The sequence below is a fragment of the Epinephelus lanceolatus genome, chromosome 22, assembly GCF_041903045.1.
Source record: "Epinephelus lanceolatus isolate andai-2023 chromosome 22, ASM4190304v1, whole genome shotgun sequence".
Lineage (NCBI taxonomy): Eukaryota > Metazoa > Chordata > Actinopteri > Perciformes > Serranidae > Epinephelus > Epinephelus lanceolatus.
The window spans coordinates 28,832,501-28,850,559 of NC_135755.1; the positions used below are offsets into that span (position 1 = coordinate 28,832,501).

The following is an 18,059-nucleotide window of genomic DNA, read 5'->3' on the forward strand; positions in this document are numbered from 1 at the left end:
CAGCAGACTAGGATGTAATGATGCCAAACAATGAGGTCATTTTTTAGGGAGACACATGGAAAACCTCTCAATTTACTCAACTGGCAAACACCTTGCCTGCCGCTCCTTCCTCCCGAACGCATCACCAGCAGGTGACAGCATCAACTTCACACCTGCTCTCTCAGGATTATTAAGAATCACTTGGGGAAATGCAGGAAATCACTCAAGAAAGATGATGTTAAAAAGTAACCAGAAAGGTTGAGGAAAAGTGGGTACAGCAAAATTTCAAATTGAAATACTCTCACATAAGAAAACTCCATAGATAAATGACATCTAATTGTGTAAAAGTGTTCAGTGGTGGATTCATAAGCTGTATGTGTTCGCATTATTGATACAAACAATGCACACACTTTCTGTCTGACTGAACATCCAGAGAAGCAAACACACTGGGAGAGCCTACAGTGCAGTGGAATATTAAACACGCAGCACTGTTGCATCCTGATGCCATATGTTGTTTATTATGCATGTGTGTTGGCTGCATGCAAAGAGAGCTCAAAGGCTGTGTTAGTTTTAGTCCGCAGACAACAAACATCACCGTGTCACAGATGCTGACTGCTTTTCTTTGCAGAAAATTGTGTATACACTCACTAACAGCTCATCTTCACAAGCGTCAATCTGAATGTAAAGATGCATGGGATGCTATTTTGGCTCCCCAAACAACTCTGCCATCCCCCAAGGGAGAACTAAGTCTCCCATTTAGCCCCGTGGTGCTGCGCGATGATTCAAACGGCTGTCATCCCTCCGTAATGATGATCCATCCCTGGCTATTACCAGCCCATGGTTCCTCACTTACAAAGCTGATTGTTTGACATGTGAAACATACATCAGCATAATCTGCCCCATAACTCAGTTTTTAAAGAGTGCCCGCAGCAAATCGTGGAGGGGGGTGAAGTGAAGATTAAATGAAATAGAAGCAACAAACACAGGAGGGAAAGGAGATGAGGGAACAAAGAGAGAGGATGTGAGAGTTTTTTGAGAAAGCGAAAGACAGACATAAACGTACAACCAAGAGAAAACAAGTGAGATCTTTTTGAATCTCCAGTGAACCAAACTGACACACCTCGCCCTTTATCAATTCACCTGTCATTATGCTGGCCACGTTAACTTTAATACACTGGACATAACATTGCTGTTCTATTACAAATACCACAAGAAGATGCTTTTCACTGTCTCATTAGGACATGATGTACTATTTGAAGATATATAAAGAGCACACTGTCAATCAAAATAGTTACTTTGCTCAACTTTGCCCAGACTGTCCAAAAAAAGTAGAAACACAAGGAAAAAAAGTAAAGATTTTTTTTCTGTTGTCTGTTCCACCATACCCTGATGCATCACTTTGTGGCTTTTATAATACTTCAATTGGATCACAGTCATGACCTAAAAATATTATTTTTTCCTCAACTGTTTAAGTAAAATTCTGCTATTTTTCAATCTGGGTCTCATTTTCATATTCGGGGCTATGCTTACTTTGCACTTACCACTTCTGCTATAGGACTTTGAGAAACTTAATTCAGGTAAATCAAGTATATTGAGGCAAAAAAAAGTCAGTCCCTGACTAAAAATGAATATAGACTGTCTTGCCTTTCTCGACTGATAGTCGAATCATGTTGGGTGGGTTTGCACACCAGACAAAAGAGGTGAAACACCAAATTAAACAATTTGTCTTTGACTTGGCAAAATAACTTATCATGTGCCTACCCCAATGATTTTGACAAAAAACCTGAAGTTAGTTCAAAAACTAGTCTTCTGTGAGTGCTCTAATTAAAAGGTTTATACCAAAGTAGGTTATACATTATGATTTATTGGGAAAACCAAGCAACTCTATGTAAAATTCAGACATTCTGCACCCCATATAGCCTGAACAGAATGATCCTTTGCTTCATAAACACATTTTCCTACCACTACAATTATTCAACAAAGAGACTGGCAGAGGAATCAGGCTGCTTAGATCGAATAGTCAAATAGACGACTACTGGGGGTCAGCCCTAAAGCAAACACTGTAGGGCTAGCCTCCTGCTACAAAAGCTAATTCAACTGACTCAAAGACAAGCATCTGAAATGATTTAAGCAACACTAAATTGTCTTTGGAAAGCGGGAAGCTGGCATGGCTTGTGCCAACACACTTGTTACCATTTCCAAAATCCTCATTCCAGGTTGAAAAATACCAGCATTTTACTTTCATATTGAATTGCTAAAGAGCTGGGGTGAAAACTAACCAATCCAATACATGTGTTAAACTACTAGTAAAATAACTATTTGATGGTTACACCCTGGACATAAAGTTTCAGAAGATTTATTACATTACTGCCAGACTGCTTTGAAAGAGATGCCATATACTCTTTTGCACACTATGTGATGGGAGTCTCATCTATCAGTACATATATGACATGTTTCTATTCATCCGTAACTAGAAGGCATCATTTCCTAGTAGGAATGAGGCCAATACTGACAGACAGATCGCAGTGTTGCAGTGTACATAACTGTATTCCACAAGGTCCCGAAGGTGTAAATCTATAAGAGGAGAGAGGAGACGAGAGGGTGGGAAAATAGATGAGGAAATAATAGAGGGAGGCAAGAAAGTAGTAGGCATGTCAGGTGAGAGTATCAAGGCCACGGACAAACAGAGGAGAAACAACGTCTGGGGAGTGATGACAGAGAAGCTGCGAGAGCTGTCTGAATACATGTCTGTGACTGCGTTAATGTGAGTGTCGGTGCAGGAGGGCGTCTGTGTGCATCACACCTGCCCATGGGAATGTGTGTCATACTGTGAGTGTGTGTGTGAGATGCAGGCCAGCTGAGGTGCTAATCCCCTCTCAGAATATAGTAGACCAGCCTGTCCTCTTTCTCAAAGTCACAATCTATACCACCCAACACACACACACACACACACACACACACACACACACACACTTAAGACACCACGGTCCCCCTTTCTCTCCCCTCACATAGAGTCAAGAGGACTTTGCTCATCAATTCTGCCGGAGGTTGCTATGGAGACTGAGAATAGTGTGTGTGCAAGTGTTAGGGAGAGGTGTTCACCCCGTGTGTGTCTTAATATCTTCTCTGGTCCTGTCAGGTCACGTTTCACACCACTGTCTGGCCGTGGGATCGCACACACCCACAAGAAACACAACACACACACACGACCCCCTGCTGAAGCATTGAGCAGGCATTTTTCACTCCACACTTCCTGAATACCAAATCACAAGTTTGACAGAGCATGTGTGTGTGAGGCAGAACCATTTTACGGAGGATTCGTCCTGAGTGCAAAACATTCCAGCCTATGTGTGTGTGTATGCACTGATAATGCAGAAGATGCCATATCTGCTGTGTGCATGTGCGCAGACAGCAGGACAGAGCGTATATAATTGTGCTCTAAATGAATGTCTGCTCTATTGCACATTCAAAAGCGGCTCTGCAGGTTTTATTTTTAGCATCACAGGCAAATGCAGCCCCCCCCCCCCCCCCCCTCTTTCCTCCTCCTCTTCCTGCTCTCTGCCCTCTCTCTCATCTCTCTCCCTCTGTCACTTCTCTCATCTCTCAAAATCTCTCACCCTACTCGGTGTATCTTGGCCACAGCATGCGCGCACAAAGCCGGGTACAGTATGTCAACATAAGTGTTGCAGTGTTGCTCCGAAATATGCTTTAAGCTTTGTACCGCGCTGTTCCACCTCTCTGCTCTCATCATCATTGTTAATGTCTGAATGAATGCATAGTCTCACTTTCACCTCCCTCATTCCTGCTCTGGCTCTCCCTCCCCGACTCATGCATTGGCGGCAGGGGGATATTAAAAGCTCATTGGGGTGGAGGTGACGTATGTACTGTAAGCATGTCTGTCGCTAAGGCAGCTAAGGCAGCTAAGGCAAGGTCAAGTGCTCAGTGGCCCGGCGAAGCTTTTCATTACATATTGAACTCCCTGCAGAGAAGCCGCTGGAGACTGCCTGCTGCTTTTCTTCCTCCCTCCCGCACTGCCACTTGAGCCGTGTCTGCTGCTGGAGAAGCTCGTCTGCCTGGGTGCCAGACAGGTAAATTTCCATATTAGCATACGGATGGAGTCAGGCATGTTCCGCTGTGTGAAGGATTCCACGGTGGTTAGCATTTGCGTAGTGCTGGCAGGCCCGGAGAGGCGGCTGTTAAATAAGGGTGTCAGTGGAGACGGGGAGAGAGAAAAGATCACGTCTCTCAATCAGCCAGATGGGGAAAAAAAAAAAAAAAAAGACTGGGAAGGTTGATTGCTCTTCTACGACCTCTATTACTAGCATTCCTGTCTTTCTGGGCATCATTTCTTTTTGTTTCTTAAAAGCTGTCATATAAGGACAATGCATGGATGTATATACAATTATACAGATACAGCCTAGAGGAGCAGGACGTTAAAAAAGTCTGCAGAATATAACCCCAAACAAAAACCCCAACAAAATGTATTCAAGCCACCTAAAAAAAAAAAATCAATATCAGTTTAAATGTACGCTATATTTAGAGTATTTTCACTGCTTTACCTTGCCGACAGACAGCCCTGAACTGAAATGAATCTGTAGTCTCTTCAAAGCCACCAAACTCCACTGACAAAAACAGTAATTTTACTTTGCAGAACATTAGAGCTGCTGGTCTACTGCTGGCTTGATCCGTTTGTTTGTCTTAATGTGTGACTTTGGTGAATTTGAACGAAATCTTTAAACACCAAAGTCACACAATAACACAAACAAGCTAACCAATCGAGGCAGCTGCAGACCTGCAACTCATTCTACACTAGCCCTTTTTAAACGAGAGATCCTCCCTTCTTTATGCCACCTTTGCATTTTTACACAAAACCAAACAATGGTGGCATCATGCTGCTCATCAGTGTGATTGTAGACACCATGCCAGTATTGCAGAATGACAAAAGGCATGAAAAGTGTGACGTATAACACATCAGCATCTGCCTTTGGTGCGACATATAACATAGATGTTGGCAGCACTTTATAAACAAGGACAATGGCATAACATGGCAATAACAATCATTTATTGTCTCTGCTATTTGACGGCTGATCTCCAATGGTGGGTCGCACGCATAACATGTTGAGAAACGTCAAACTTTTACCAGCTGTCGCATTCATACAAACATCGTTTTTGGCGCTGTTATTACCTTCATTCCCAACTTAGCTATTCCGCAATCACACATTTTACACAGAACGGCAAGGCGTAATGGGAACTGCGCATTGGTTCGACAGCCCATTGGTTCGACATCCCATTGTTCCGACCATATTAAACTCATTGTTCCGAAGTCCGTTCCAAAATCATCATGATGCCCTGTGGTTAAGGTCTGGTTAGGTTTAGGCACAAAAACCACTTGGTTAGGGTTAGGAAAAGATCATGGTGTGTGTTAAAATGAAAAATAAAGTGAAAACACATTAGCCGTGGGCCTGCTCCACCTCAAGCCGGTCGCAGCGCACCATACGCCCGCCGCGAGCCGTTCAGCACCGCGGACAGTCGGACTAATGGGATGTCGAACCAATGGGCTGTCGAACCAGTGACATGGACCCAGGCGTAATCACAACACGTCATTCCTGCCTTGAACAGGCAGTGTAAAAGGGGCTACCCTGGACATGTACCTCAAACAACCCCACATCAAAATATCCAAACTACCCCTTTAAAGCATGAAGAAACCAAGCAAAGACAGGATTTTTGGAGGTATTTTTACCACAGGATACAAAATACCTCTGCTGTTTGCTAAGCTTCAGGCCCTTTACCCATCACATTCATTTTCATTTTGCCACCTCAATTATCAAAGTGAGAAGCTGCTCCAACTGGAATTCCAACACCACTCACCCAGTCCTCGAGTGGTGGTCTTAACCCCAACTCAATCAAACTGCCGTGCAAGGCAATTTCCCTGTGATTCACTGGTTAGACCAACTTCGCCTGAAGCAAAAGGTCCGGGGTTCAAACCCCACTTCAACCAACATGCTTCACAATGATACTCGAACAACTGCCCTTCATAAATACACCGGTCTTGCATTTCAAGCTGGCTAATTTGAGACTCATACTCAAAATTTTTCCCCAATATTGGTTCCCTCTCTAGTTTAACTAGTATTTCTGTACATATATATTCTCCCTTCTTAAAGTATGTGATTAAAGTTAGTAGTTATAACAACCAGATTTCAAGTTCAGCAGCAGACAACTTAAATGTTATTTTGTAATCTGTTGTTTTCCAGATACAGAATAAGCAAGAAATGTTTTAAAAGACTAGCTTAAGTTTTAATTAGCAGCAGTGCATTCAAATTAACTCCAGCTTTAATCATTTATAAGATCAGGGTTATTAAATACCCTGCTAAATTAAAAAATACGGCTGTGCAAAACCCTCACAGTAACTTGTGGTAGGCTTTGAAAACCTTGTGCTTTTAAAGACCATAACAATAACTTACAAAACAGCTCGAACATCCGATACGTGCAGGAGGGTCCTGACCCTCGAGAGATTGAAGATAATCTCATGCAAAGATAACCGTTTCTGTCTGGCAGACACGCAGTATTGAGCCTGCATTCACATGAACACATCTCGCTCCTGTATCAATAATTCCTGCGCTGCCCTTCCAAATCAGCATGTCAGATTGCTGAAGCAAGAACACAAACAGTAGGAACCCCTCGCAGTGTATCCACAGAGCAGACATTGGTATGCATGGATGCACGCAGCCACACGTGCCTGACGCACACCACCTCTAAACACACAAAATGTCCATTTCTAAACCCAGCGCTGGCTTCTCTGTCCGTCTCTCACTGTCAAAGTAAAATGCCATCCATCATATAGGATGCATGGTGCAAAAGATTACTCACATTTCTCCCCAATCACGGCCAAATTGCACTGGATGGCTCTCATATTTGGGAGATAGCTGCGGCGTTCTCTTTGCATGCAAATGACAAAGTCTTCCTCTCAATTTGCTTTCTCCTTGACTCAAAGAATGTGATGAGAGAGTCACAGATAGGGCGCTGAAAGAAGATAATGCAAAAGATGCCACCAGACTGGCAAAGAGACATGTAGAGATACTGGGGAGAAATTTATAGATTCACAGGGGGAGATAAATAAGATCCAGCCCTACTTAATGCACATCCAGTGACACAGTAATAATCTGAGAGATTTTAATACTTCACCATTATGTCTTTTCTCAGCTGAATCAAATTCAGTAAAAAACTTGGAGTAGCTGCTGAGACTTCTGACTCATTTTATCATCTCTGAAAACTAAACTTCTGTCGGTAATCACTCACTTGGAGTCCCTCTGATCAGGGATATTTTTGTCCATCTAAAACTCTACACACAAGGCTCAAGCAGGGATTAAATGACTCCCCTAAAAAGTCAAACTGTCAAACATGGCCGGATTATGAGACAATGGGCCCCTGGACACAGACATGCAGAAGGCCCCATCACCTTTTCTTCAAAGAAGCCACACTTACAGACTTTACAGTTGATAAGTCTCTTTTTGTTGTTGTTTTCTATGTCTTTAAAGCCATGACACATCTCTCTATGGGTTTGTGTCCCTTTGTGGTAATTTTGTGTCTCTCTGTAGTTGTTTTTCATCTCTTTGTAGTTGTTAAATGTCTCTTTGTGGTCATTGTGATTCTCTTTACAGTTGTCTGGTGTCTCTTGTTAGTCATTTTGAGTCTTATGGTCATTTTAAGTCTCTTTGTAGTCATTTTGTGTCTCTTTGTGGCTGTCTGCCCTTTTCATAGTCCTTGTGGGTCCCTTTGCAGTTGCTTTGCATGTCTTTGAAGTCCTTTTGAGTCTCTTTTTGGTCTTATTTCCTTTATATTTCTCTATGGTTATTTTTCGTCTCTTTGTGGTTGTTTTGCCCATTTTTGTGGTCCTTGTTAGTCTCTTTGTGTCTCTTTGTGGTCATTTTATGTCTCTCTGGTTATTTTATGTCTCTTTGTAGTTGTTTTATGTCTCTTTTTTGTCCTTTTGCAGTCTCTTAGTGGTTGTTTTGTCCTTTTTTGGTAGGCCTTGTGAGCCTGTGGCTATTTTGCATCTCTGTGGTTGTTTTGTGTCTCCTTGCAGTCTTTCTTAGCCAGTCTTTGCCACTTTGTGGTCATTTTGAGTCTCTTTGTAGTGATTTTGTGTCTCTTTTTGGTCTTTTTTGTCTCTTTGTACTCATTTTACATTTCTCTGAGGCCATTTTTAAACTCCTCTTGGTTGGCACATGTTTATTAACTGTTGATTAACATTTTGCAGATGAAGGCCAGAGGGGGCCCCTGACACTTTAGGTCCCTGGGCCTGTGCCCATGGACGCAAATGGATTTGATTAACAGATCAGCCAGCTTGACTGCATTGAAGGAAATTTCCAGTTTATTGCAACTTCTGTCTTATTTTTCTTATGGAGACACTCCACTCTCAGTAATTTCTGCATATGGGAGCTCAGAATCATTGCTACAGGCAAGAAACACAGGCGGTCTGACAGGTTGTAAACAAGCCAACAGTTTATCCAGAACATCGCAACCACTTCATTTGAGGGCAGAAAAACAGAGATAGTAATTTCATCATTTTACAAGAAATCTGTGTGCATCTTTTCTATTCCAAATAAGTCTAGCTTGGGACTTTTGTTTAGCACGGTTTTCTTTTCAGAGTTGTCCCTGTGTGCCCAGATCTTTGCAATTAACATGGTGAGAACAATGTTATTTTTACAGACAGGAACCATTATCCTTTAACTCCTTACCACTGCTCAGTGAGGAAACTGCCTGGAAATTAAAACACTGGAAAATTAAAGCAAAGGAACACACTCCTGTCACACACTGGCTTCCTGGCAGCTTCATGGATCCCTGATAATAGTCACATCTTAGATTGCCTTTCTGAAATGAAACACTTCAGGTAATTGCAGGCAAATGAAAATCTGTCAACGCTGTAAAGGCTGTGTAAGTGCTCCGAAAAACACCACAGAAACCTCCTTCAAAAAAAGAGAAACAAAACAAATCAAACGCGAGGCAGCTGATTTTGAAACAGCTTCCAGCAGCCCACTCTCTCTGCGGCTAATGAAATATCTAATGCACTTAGTTTCCTTTAGTTAGCACCTGCCTCCTTAGAGGCATGTTCCTCCTCTCCGAGTTAAATTACTTGGTCTCAATGGAGCGAGACAGAGCGCAGTGAGTAACAAAGAGAAGAAGTCAAGTGTATTTTCAGGAAAAGGATGACGAGCTCATGCTGGAGAGCCGAGGTGACGGATGATACTCTTTTTTTCCCCTCAAACCTGGCTATGGCTGTATCTCACAGCAACCTGAGCAGACAGTAACAGTATACTTACAGCACTCGGCCTGTAAAGCCACCGTAACTACTTTCCAAATCCCTCACTTTCACTGTGCTGTGTCTGGTAGCAACAGCTCAAAAGTGCATCACAGCCATGCCATCTACCAAAACACTCTGTGGAGGCATTTTCCTTTTTACAATCCTCGCTCTTTGTGGAGTGAATTATACAGCTGCGAAATAGACGTCTAGAGGTTGGAGGCGCCGGGCGAGGGCGTGCAGTTAAAATGAGGAATTGTGAGGTGCATTTCTGTGTCGGTAAAAATGCCAGATCTGTATCTGATTTGCATGCTTGTTCCCGTCTCTGGATTCTCTCTCATAAAGGCCTTTCTATGAGTTACTGGAAAAGTATACTGTAACTTGAGACTGTGGAGCCAAATAAATAATCGAGAGAGTGGTCACATGGTGAGAGTCAAAGGTGGTGCAAGATCATAAATCTACTCCGAGTAAAAAGTTGGGAATAATTGCCTTGTTGACCTGACGGCTAAAACAGGGAAAAATACAGAACTCTCACTGCTTGTAATAAATCAACTCTGTTTTCATTTTCTTAACCTTCTTCTAATTAAATTTGAATGATTATGCAGGTACTTGACGAGGCGCAAGAGGACTAAACATTCACACTGCAAACTTGTACAACTAATAACAAGAACAGCGAAAAAAATTCAGTTTTTGTTTTTATTCATACTAACGTGTCTGGAATTTATCCTCCTATCTGAGAGCATTTCGGACCAAATTTTAATTATAATCCGGATGAAAAGACGACAGGAGTTTATCCACAAACACAAAAAACCTGATAAGATCCTCTAAAAATGCAGTGACAATACATGCCATACAATCTAAATGCTTCTTTTAAATGAAATTGTTTTGGGGGGTTTTTTTGGTGTAAAGATACTGATGACACCAAGGGAGTTTTGAAACGGTTCGCAATCCTTTCATGAAACCTTGTCATTCGAAGAAAGCAAAACAATTACATAATCAGAGAGTTAGACTGGAATAATCAAAGGAAATCCATAAGAGAGTGAGCGCTTATGATCGACGCCTGCTGTCATTAGATTGATGAATTCTATTGATGTCATCCATCAGCGACTTCATCAAGAAGAGTCTGCTGGGAGGAATCGATCTGCGCATGTGTGCAGATGACTGTTTAGTGTTTGGTAGGATGGCAGAGAGCAGAAAGGAAAATGAGTAGATTGAATATATTATGATGCCTCATATCTTCAGATTAACCCTTCAACACTTGGATCGGCATCGGTTTTCTTGTGCTGTGTTCAGGCGCCTTTCACGTGCATTTAAACCTCTGAAACCTGAGAAAATTGTTTTGGATTTCTAATGGGAAGATAGAAAAAAAGGCAACTTGGTAAGAAATTTCCAGCAAATTACAAAAAAAATAGTAAAAGGTGACAAGAAAAAGACCTGGAAATTAGCGGTGTATGTGTGTGTAAGTTATTTTCTTGTTTGCCTTTGTTTTTTACTTCTTTTCATTTTATTTTCAGACCATTTTCAAGTACCATCTTACTCTTTTCTTGCTAATTTTTGGGACATTTTGTGAAGTTGCTTATTGCCTTCTTCCCAAGTTTAAAAAAAAGAAAAACCAAGCCAGTTTGCTCAGGTTTTAGAGGGTCAGCATGGAATTCTCATTGCTGTGGCAACATGTGCAAACTTTGCATGTGTCTGAGCAGTTTTGTTAACAAAGTAAAGATACCCAAGTCACTTACCGAGTACACCGAGCCGGTAGTTCATGGTCACCACAATCACGTTGCCATAGGCGGCCAGGACACTAGCGTCAAACATGTTTCCAGTGCCTTCCATGTAGGAGCCTCCATGGATAAATAGCATCACAGGCTTCTTCCTGCGGTCACGAATATCTACGCACACAAAGGGAAGAAAGCAGCAAAAAAGAAGAAAGTCAATAACTGTATTTACGCCTCTCATATTCTCTTTGATCACATATTGTGTTAGACGATAATATACTGAGCAAACAGCAAATTGCTCGGCTGGATGAAAACACAGTCCTATATCAGAGCCTAAGAAGTGCACTGTTGCCTGCAGCTGGATGCCAGCTCTTAAAAAATGAGCTTGAGGTAATTTAGATTTCAGGCAGTGATTTTAGCAACGGGCAATAACAAGAGACGCCACTACAAGAATCTAATCGTATGTTTCCTGGTGATTAAAGCAATAATGCTCGGAGAAAATCACTGGGTAGTGTAGCATATTAGAGCTAACCTGTATATTACTGCCTCTGACAGTCTTTATTTCTCACTGAGGCCCAAAGTGACCAACACTGATGCAATCCCAAGCACAGTGCACGAGGAACTGCATGTGAAATTGATTCCACCCGTGTGAGGTTATTTACTAAATTGAAGCACAAAAACCAGGGCAGACACGGGTAATTAGTTAAAACTGAGAATGTACAAGGACAAAACATAAACAGCTCTTTTGCTGTGGGAGCCCAAAGTGTTGGTGTCAAAGCTCACCCCAAAGAGCTCTCTGCCGCAAAGAAAAGATGTTTCAACACTGTGTAAAAAGGCACTCTGGGACGACAGAGCAAACACACTGAAAGCAACTCTGCACCACAAGTGCAATTTACAGGTAAAAGTATGACAGGGGGAGCTGTATTAAAGCCAAGGCTACAAGGGAAAAAGCCAATGTCTGAAGAACATTCTGTGTGCAACCAACAGATAATAAAAGGCCACTGGCTCTTAATATATCATGTCTGCTATGAATTTCCATAATTTTCTCATTTTATTTTGCACATTGGAACTTGGAACTCCCATAAATGCAAATCGCAACTTGCCCTGAGCTGCGGGGACAGCTATATCAACCTATTTCTAGGTCAATTACCCTGTGGGGAATCTCTAGAAAAACACAGTTTTCTTGGATGCTATCATTTTTGCACTGGCACAAATTGTTAGTGGATCCTGCCTTCAGGTCAAAATGAAAAGATAAGTGAAAAGTTCCATGTGAAAATGTTATTTCTACTACTGGAAAATATGACAAAGTTGAGGTTATGGGCCGGTTCTTACAAAATATAAACTCTCTCTGGTAAGCACTTTAATCCAAAGAATAAGTCTTAGATTGTTAGATGTCTTCAAATAAGTGATTTCACTTAAAAGGACAGTTCATCTCATAATCAGAAATTCATACATTTCCTCTCTTACCTGTGGTGCTATTTATCAATCTAGATAGTTTTGGTGTGAGTTGCAAAGTGTTGGTCTTGTGGTGCTCAATGAGTCAAGAAATAAGTTTGAAAAAATCAACAGCAATGTCTCTCTTCAGAAATCATGACCTGGGGTCTCATTTATAAAACAATGTGTAGGATACATACTAAAATGTACGTACAGACAAAAGCCAAAAATGGTGGCGCCAACAAATATTCGACAATTTCTACAATCAGGCTTCCACCCCAACTGCGTCGCCAATTTCCCATCTCCAAAATGTTGGTAAGCATAGGTCAAAGTTTCTCCCATCAAGTCTGTTTTTACAGATCACAACTTTTGTGTGGAGAGTGGCATACGCCTCTTTCAGCATTTATAAATGAGACTCCTGGTCACTCAAGACAATCCACAGATGGGATGTGGAAACTATTTTCTTTCTACTAAACTACACCTGCCAACTGTATCACCATGCAGAAGGAAGCGTGCATCTACAGCTAGCTCACCTAGCACCACTGAGCTAGCTAACGTTACAGCTCAGTCAAGGAGGACGCCATTAATGTTTACATCACTAGCATGAGCCTCTCGTCCATGAGTAGATGCACTCTTCCATTTGCGCTGTGATACAACTGGCCCTTGTAGTTAGGTTGAAAAAAAGTACTTCTTAAGTGTAATTGCTCACAACAAGGTCTGTGGATTATTTTGGGTAAAAAGGTCTTGATTTCTGGAAAGAGACATTGCTGTTGAGTTTTTCAAATGTATTTTTTTGGCGCTTTGAGCACCACAAGCTGAGTGCCATCTAGTTCCATTATACTGGAGAGATGACAGACGTCTCTACAGCCGATATCTCCAACACTTAGCAACTCACACTAAAACAATCTAGACTGATAAATAGCGCTACTGGTAAGAAGAAAAATATGGATTTTTGATTTTGGGCTGAACTGTCCCTTTAAACTTAACTTGAGACTTGTCTGTTATCACTTATTTTCTTTGTATAATGGAGTTAATCTATTTTTTAATGCTTTTTTCTTGAACATCATTAAAAAGAGTCAAATCACTGTGGGGTCATGTTTCTGCTTCAACAACTGTTTACTTACTTAAAAAAAAGAATATCCTCTAAAATATTCTGTACATATGAATATTTTGGGGGAAGCTGAAGGCAGTTAGTTAAACTGAATCATGACAACAAATTCTAGCTTCACTCTTTCAAAATTCATGGGAGACATTTCAGAGTCAATGTCAGATGCTTCAATATACGCCTGCTACTACAGTGCAGTGTGCATGCAGCCTGGTCCCTGGCGGGCCCTCGTTGGCCTTTGAACCAGTCTCCCAGCTGACTGAGAGCAGCGATACTCCTGCCTGCCAGGAGCCTACGGTAGCATATGGCACACAAGACTTAGAACTGTGGCACAGTGACAGCCCCTGTTGGCTTCTGTGTGTTTGTGTGTTTGTGTTTGTGTGTGTGTGTGTGTGTGTAGGCCTGGGGATATGAAAGAGCAGTAGTGCAGAACAACCACATAAATAACCACTACAGCATCTGTTGGAAGGGAAGAGAGATGGAGGGTGTTTGGCTCCCTGTGAAACCTGCTTACACACACACACACACACACACACATGTATGTATGTACATATATATATATATATATATATATATATATATATATATATATATATATAAATATATATATATATATATATATATATAAATAAATAAATATGTGAGGTATGTGAAATACCTGCTGAAACATGCATCAGATGTTTCATGGAACACACACCCTAAAACACCAGCGATACACTGGGGTATCACACATACACAGTCATACTTAATACAGAGCCAAAGCTAAACCCAGTGCATCATTCAGGCAGACACACTCACACTGGGGAGAGAGAAATTTACAGGCAGCTGCAAAGGAGAGTCGCTATGGCAACTGCTTCACTTCCACTTGTTTCCGCCCCTCTCTCTCTCTCTCTGAATCTCTCACTCTCCCTACATGAGCCACTCTCACGTGGACAAAGTCTCATTGACTGTTGCCGTGGCAACATATTGCTCTCGTGCATCTCTAACCCCGTGACGCCCTTCGCCACTTCTCTAGCTGCATCTCATTTCATTAGTGACCACATACACACTTCCTACACACACACACAAACACACACACTTCTGTATTCTGCATCAGGAGATGAAGACTGACAGCCACTGGCATCATGGGAGACAGAATGCAGATGCACTGATGTACCCGCCCGCACCTACATAAGACACAAACACACACACACACCAAGCAGGCTGTCACAGTTGACCTGTAGACTTGGTGTCCATGGATCAGTAACAGGGCGAATCGTTCTGGCACAGTGACAGATAGGACTGAGGCCCTCGGGGGCTACAAGCTTTCCCTCTCCCTCTCTCTCTCTCTCTCTTCCTGTCTCAGGCGCTCTCCGTCTCTCCCTCTCTGCCTCTGGCTTTGTTGTGTTTCTACCACAACAAAAGTTTAGCATGCGATGCCCACAGATGGGCGGGTGGTTAGGTTCCCAGCCCCGGGTGTCACATATGATCCCCATGTGGGATGAAGTCCTTATAAAGCTTACAAAAAATTTAAAAAAAGAAGGAAGCCACCTTCATCATTTATTGTTTTAAATATATGCAAATGTTATGCAGCAAGGTGCTTCAAAAACTAATCACATCATCAGCTCCTCTGGGAAAACCTTTAGCACATGTACAATGTTTCTATCATCTGCTTTTCATGAGGTACAACATGTCTACAGACAAACACAACAGGCTCTGAATGACAACATACTGGCTTGTATACCCTGTACTGTACCATGGAGGCAGTTTGGGACAGTGTCCAGAATATACATGCAAAGCCTCGACAAATCCTTGACATCCTATGCTAGATTATCGGCAGATGGTAAATTCTTCCACGCAGACACAAGCTGACGCTGCAAAGGGGGAGGCTTACTCATAGTGACATGGCGGGGCAAGCGCTGATTTGTGTTGTACCACTGTTTACATGTAGAACTAAAGGAGCAGCAGAAGTGCAGCAACAGGCCAACATCACCGAGAGACTGACTCAGAGGAATACTCTCACTTTGCTCAACACAGTGAACGGGTGCCTTCGGGGAATATTGTATATCAAAACCTATCTTTAAATTTCTGATCTCTAAAGGGACAGTTCACCTCAAATACAAAAATACATATTGTTCCCCTTACCTGCAGGGCTATTTATCAATAGAGACATTTTTGGTATGAGCTGCAGAGTGTTGGAGATATCAGCCATAGAGATGTCTGCCATCACTCCAATACAATGGAACTAGATGACACTCAGCTTGTAGTGCTCAAAATGGCAATTGTTTTTTTTTTTTTTTGTTTGTTTGTTTGTTTTGGGTTTTTTAATTTTAACTCAACAATGTCTCTTTCCGGAAATCATGACCCGCTAACTCAAGATAATCCACAGACCTTGTTGTGAGCAGTTTCATGTAGGAACTATTTTCTTTCTATGCTGCCCTCTTGGCCAGGTCACTCTTGAAAAAGAGATTTCTAATCTCAATGAGCCTTTTACCTGGTTAAATAAAAGATATTCCACCAAATTACACCCGCCAACCATATCACCATGCAGAAGGAAATGTGCATCTACACATGGACAACATGCCCATGCTTGTGACAGCACAAGATCTAAACATTAATGGCGTCCTCCTCAGCTGAGCTGTAACATTAGCTAGCTCAGTGGTGCTGGGTGAGCTAGGTGTAGATGCATGCTTCCTTCTGCATGGTGATACAGTTTGTAGGTGTAGTTCAGTGGAAAGAAAACAGTTCCCACATTAAAATGCTCACAACAAGGTCTGCGGATTGTCTTGAGTGACCAGGGGTCTCATTTATAAACATTGCGTATGCACAAAAAAGGGCCCGGAAGAGGCGTACGCCACTTCCCATGCAAAAGTTGTTATGTGTTGGAGATATCAGCCGTAGAGATGTCAACCTTCTCTCCAGTATAATGGAACTAGATGGCACTCAGCTTGGGGTGCTCAAAGCACCAATAAATACATTTGAAAAACTCAACAGCAATGTCTCTTTCCAGAAATTAATCAACTCAAGATAATCCACAGACCTTGTTGTGAGCATCATCTTTCTACTAAACTACTTCCGTCAACTGTATCACCACTCAGAAGGAAGTGTCCATCTACTCATGGGCGAGAGGATCATGGTGATAACAGCACAAGATATAACCATCAACGGCCCTTCTCCTCTGCTGAGCTGTAACGTTAGCTAGCTCACTGGTGCTAGGTGAGCTCGCAGTAGATGCACACTTTCTTCTAGAGCGATAATACAGTTGGTGGGCTTACTTTGGTAGACAGAAAATAGTTCCTACATGAAACTGCTCACAGCAATGTCTGTGAACTATCTTGAGTAGCTGGGTCATGATTTCTGGAAAGAGACATTGCTGTTGAGTTTTCCAAATGTATTATTTTGGCACTTTGAGCACCACAAACTGAGTGCCATCTAGTTCCATTATATTGGAGAGAAGGCAGACATCTCTATGGCTGATATCTCCAACACTCTGCAACTCAAATCAAAACAGTCTAGACTGATAAATAGCACTACAGGTAGGAGGAAAAATATGTTTCTTTGATTTGGGGGTTAACTGTCCCTTTAATTTTTCTGTTGGATCAAAATTGTTTTGCTGGTTTTAACTACATTTAAATCACTGCCACTGGACACTACTGCTGCTCCTTCACATTAATAGTCTTTTGCATGTATCAGAGTATTCTTCCATTGCAAACTTACGCTTAGGGATCAAAATACTTCTCCCACCTTTGCTTTAATGAACTCTGCACAAATAAAGATGTAAATTAGTACTGACAAGACATCCTGACAGGCTGGCAGTCAAGCTGTGCTCCTTTCTCTATCACAGCACTTCAACAACAACAGAAAACACTTTAGACAAAAAAGAGAAAATGATTAACTCGAAACAAAATTGAAAAGGTGAACAAAATAAAACAACCGAACAATGCCACTGAAAAACTTGGCTGTGCTCAGCAATCACAAACAAACAACAACAACAAAGACAAAGCAAGATGGCAGAGAGCAGCTGAGGGCTGGTACCCCAAGGAGCTTAGCATGGCTGCTGATCCTTTCAAGCAGAACGGAGACAATGAGACGATTAGGCCTAAACTTGTGTTGAGTATTCCAGTTTATCACACCGCCCACTGTTGCCCCTCAGAGACGCCACCCTCTGGTCTCCTGATGAGATGCGCATCCACTGCATTATCAACTGACTGATTAGTCATGGGGATGGAGCGTGGTCTGCTGCGCCGCGTGCGTCACTGTCTGCTGTTGATTTATGGGAAATGATGTATGCTGTCAGTAAACACTGACAGCGCCAGCAGCAGAGAGGGAAAGATTGATATGCACTTAAGTGGACTTCAGGGTCTAACAGGAAGGATAACAGATAAAAAGCCTTAGATTGTAAAGTCTACATTTATATTTTCCTTGTTGATTTTTTTGTACAGCTAAGGGTAAACCAAGATTAACCTCGACCACATCCTGTCTAATGTGGCTTTCCTGGGAGCTTCAGAAGCAGAGAGAAAGCTGGCTGTAGAGGACAAGTAGTTTAAAAAGC

The 18,059-nt window shown here is 42.0% G+C and overlaps 1 protein-coding gene across 2 annotated transcripts in view; it reads right to left on the reverse strand.

The window, feature by feature from the left end:
- The window catches only part of nlgn2a (neuroligin 2a), a 239,201-nt gene that overhangs the window by 66,811 nt on the left and 154,331 nt on the right, over positions 1-18,059 (reverse strand). For both annotated transcript variants that reach the window (XM_033610424.2, XM_033610423.2), the window contains one exon: positions 11,014-11,163. In XM_033610424.2, the coding sequence (XP_033466315.1) occupies positions 11,014-11,163 (150 nt within the window). The remainder of the gene's footprint in view (positions 1-11,013; positions 11,164-18,059) is intronic.